Source organism: Cryptomeria japonica, chromosome 7 (genome assembly GCF_030272615.1).
Source record: "Cryptomeria japonica chromosome 7, Sugi_1.0, whole genome shotgun sequence".
Lineage (NCBI taxonomy): Eukaryota > Viridiplantae > Streptophyta > Pinopsida > Cupressales > Cupressaceae > Cryptomeria > Cryptomeria japonica.
Window position 1 is genome coordinate 250,303,871 of NC_081411.1, and position 3,758 is coordinate 250,307,628.

Sequence of the window (3,758 nt, forward strand, 5' to 3'; positions counted from 1 at the left end):
TTCCCTTTCAATTTTTTTTCTTTGTTGAGTCTTTTATATAGGCAACCATTAACACAATCCATAGAAGAAAGGGACTAACAATCTCAATGTGGAAAAAGGATGATCTTATCATGTGTTTCTTAATTTATATATTTCCATCATTCCTAGGCATTACAAAGCATATACTCCGATAAAACAAAACAGAACAATGGATCTGGGCACTCCTCGACTCTCAGTTATATCTTCCTAGCGCCCCCAACATCTTGTTACTTCTTTTAGCAGTGTTTTGTATTTCGCTCAACCGTTTAACGGCAAAATTCTTTCAAGTGTATAATAGAAATTTTCGATAACATTTGCTTTAACAACTAACGTAAAACCGTATGCGGGTTTAGGAAGATGTCAATTATATATTCTATAAACAAAATTTAAGTTTTAAATTTACCTATCGACGCATCCATTGATCATTTATGCCTTTTGGCGTTTCAAATACTAGTAAGAACTCTTTAAATACGGACCCTCTAAGACTTATCATCGCAATGTATTAAATCATATCAGTTTTATATTTTGTATTACCTTTGCTGAATTTTCTATCCTCTCAGTTTTATTTAGTTTTTTTTTCCTAATTTCGGTGTCAATGGAAGGCAAGGTGATTTTAAGCAGTTCCGACGGTCAAGTATTCGAAGTAGATATGAAAGTGGCCATGATATCGCAAACCTTAAGTAATATGTTAAAGGATACAGAGGATACAGGTAGTGAGACAGCTCCCATCAAATTGGCAAATGTTTCCAGTAGAATTTTTAATCTTATTATCGAATACGGCAAATACCATGTTGAAGCCCAAAAGTCGGATACAAGCGGACCAACTGCGGATTTGAAGAAACGGGTTAGGGAGTTGGTAGCTGATGATAAAGACACTCTCTTCCAGTTGATGATCGTATGTTTCATTGTTTTACTGGTTCTCATGAAAAACAAAAAGCATTGCTCTCTTAAACCTTAGCTGCGTTATTTGCTGCTTTTTTCTCCTCACATGATTTATTCAAAAATTGTTCTGTGCAGGCAGCAAATTTCCTTCACATTCAGAGTCTTCTTGATTTATCATACCAGATTGTGGCTGAGGACATTGCAGCATGTAAAGACCAACAAATGATTCGCCAAAAATATAACATAGAAAATGACTATAGTCCTGAAGAGGAGGAAGAGGTTTTAAAGCTGCATAATATATTTGAATGATAGTTTCGAGTTTGATACACTTTTTTGAGTTTTCAAATTTTGGAATTTGAATCATATATTTAGTATTAAAACCAACTAAAATGATTCTTGATTTTGAACCGGAATATAATACAAATCTTATAGTATTTATCCGTTTTATTAATATTATTTATCATTTTTTTATATTTTATATTTCAAAATATTTGTCAGTCATGTGTTTATATATTCATTTTTGTAAAATATGTCAGGCATAAATAAATTACGTTCAAAAGCTAGAAATATTATAAAAAATATTGATGAAATTCGAAAATATTTCATTTTAAAAAGAAATAATTTGTATTGGTATTTGTTTAGTTTGATTGTTATATTTGCACATGTGTAAATCTTAATAGTTTTTTTCGACACGCATATGCACTCGGAATTCTACTTATAATAATAGAGAAGCTATTTTTAGTTCACAAAATATTTTGGTATTGGTGATAGATTTGGATGGTATTAGATGTGCATTAGCTTTAGTCTTGGGATTTGGCATCAATAGTTCTAATGCTACTACTTATTTTCCATCTACTTCTAAACCCTCCTAAAATTTTAATGCACCTTTTCGATCTAAACTCGCTTCTAGAATTAATTTTAATGTCACAAGCAAAGTCTAAGGTCCTCGTGCTTCATGAATAACCTCATACTTTAACTCAATAAATAAACATCTCGTTACAAATGAGTTGCGTTTTTCCATGTGTCTTGCGATTTTTGTGTGAGCCCTACAGTTGATTTTCCAATCTGAGGAGGTTGTTCATTCATCATTAGACTAAAATGTATTCTTGCATGGTTTCTGCCACTTGCAAGAACCAAGCATTGTGATATTTAGTCTCATTTGAACCAACCATTGATCTTCAACATCATGATCTTATCATGTTGATAGTGTACATCGGCACTAAAATTGTGAGGTCTTTTTATATGGAATTGCATCTTCCTTCATTTGGTGATGTCTTGTATTTCATAGGACCATCTCTATTCCATCATTTTCTCATTATCTCTTATTAACGCATACTATTTTGTATACATAAGGAACTTCACCTTTTGCAGAAATCAACCATATTATCATTCCTTAGAAAAATTGTACACATTTTTCTTGAGAGTATTTAAAATCTTATCTGTTATGTGCATCTTATTGATATCCCCGTCATGACCTTTTGATCATGAAATCTCATAGATCTATCCTAGCAAATCTAAAGGTGATAAAATAACCTAAAATATTTTAAAAATTTGACACCACGCATTGTACAGTCCAATTATTGCCATGTCACTTGTACTTTGAGTTGGCGATTGCATCAACCCCATACAAACGCAATAAAGCATGATCGTGGAGATTATTCTGTGCTAATTAATTATCATTATACAATGATGCTACTCGAACTATTTGAAACTAGTGACATCCCCTAGGATTAGGCAAACCATTAATGTTAATGTTATTTGATGAATCCTTTTCCTCTAGCCATATTATAAGGTCGTCCTTTTTATATTGTGCCTGCATGGCCTAATATCAGTACCCTCAAAATTATGACAATTTATTCTTTTATCAAGATATATTTCTCTAGGGCTATCATGAATTGCAATTTTTTCTCTCATGTTTCCTTCCTCTACTTCATAGTATATGATATTGCATCTAAATAATTTTATTGGGAACATAAAAACAAAGGAGAGCTAAAGACTAACAAGTTCCACCCTTAAGATTTGTGAGATCATGCTTGAAGCAACCAAGACCAAAGAGACCACAAGATAGCACAATGATAAGAGAGATAAAATGTGACAAGAATAAATCGTATTCCTATCAAGATGCAAACAAGATCAACTAGATCATCATTACATATAATGTGGATGAGCCTACTTATAAAGGCAAGGCTAAGAGACAAGAGATCACTCAATGATGACATGTGGCTCAGTGAGATGCAAGGGTAGGTAGGGGTAGGTAGGAGAAACAAAAAATTATTCCACATGAGGTGGATCACCCACCGAAGGTGGAATGTAATAGCAAGATCATGCCATAAAAGGTGGAAATTCTCTTGCATACACACTCCCAATGTAGCACATCTCCCAAAGTGTCTCATATACAAACTACAATATTATGCATGTACCTAAGAAGACTTAAGTAAAGTGTAATTATATCCAAGATGAAAAATTACAACAACACCACCCCTTAAGTGCAACTTATGGGAATGCACTTAAGTCTACAAGGCAATTAAGCAATGGAAGATGGGTCCTGGCTACATGGTCATGTTATGTACCCATATACAAATGCAAATGCATGCAAACCAATGCAATCTCTCATACAGAAGAGAAAGAGGGAAAAACCCAATGGGAAAAAACCCTCCCCCAAAAGAGAGATGAAAACTACATAAGAGAACTCTCATAGAAGTATGTGAAGGACCAAACCCCATGTGAGGAAAAATTCCCCCCCATATGAGAGAAGAAGAGAAGCTAGGTAGCCCCCCCTAAATGTAGAATCTGCACCAACGGTAGAAGCTCACAAATGAATGAAGAAACTTCTCCATGAACGTCGAACAACGTTCCTC

At 33.8% G+C, this 3,758-nt stretch overlaps 1 protein-coding gene across 1 annotated transcript; it reads left to right on the forward strand.

Annotated features, from left to right (window-relative positions):
- Positions 1-613: 613 nt before the first annotated feature.
- On the forward strand, positions 614-1,209 carry LOC131856637 (SKP1-like protein 1B). Its single transcript, XM_059208488.1, has 2 exons — positions 614-913; positions 1,036-1,209. Exons 1-2 carry the CDS (start codon positions 614-616, stop codon positions 1,207-1,209), a joined length of 474 nt encoding a protein of 157 aa, XP_059064471.1.
- Positions 1,210-3,758: the final 2,549 nt, after the last annotated feature.

Coding starts and splice junctions, on each gene's coding strand:
- LOC131856637 (XM_059208488.1), top strand. CDS start 614: ATGGAAGGCAAGGTGATTTTAAGCAGTTCCGACGGTCAAGTATTCGAA. Junction 914..1,035: donor CTCTCTTCCAGTTGATGATC/GTATGTTTCATT, acceptor TGTTCTGTGCAG/GCAGCAAATTTCCTTCACAT.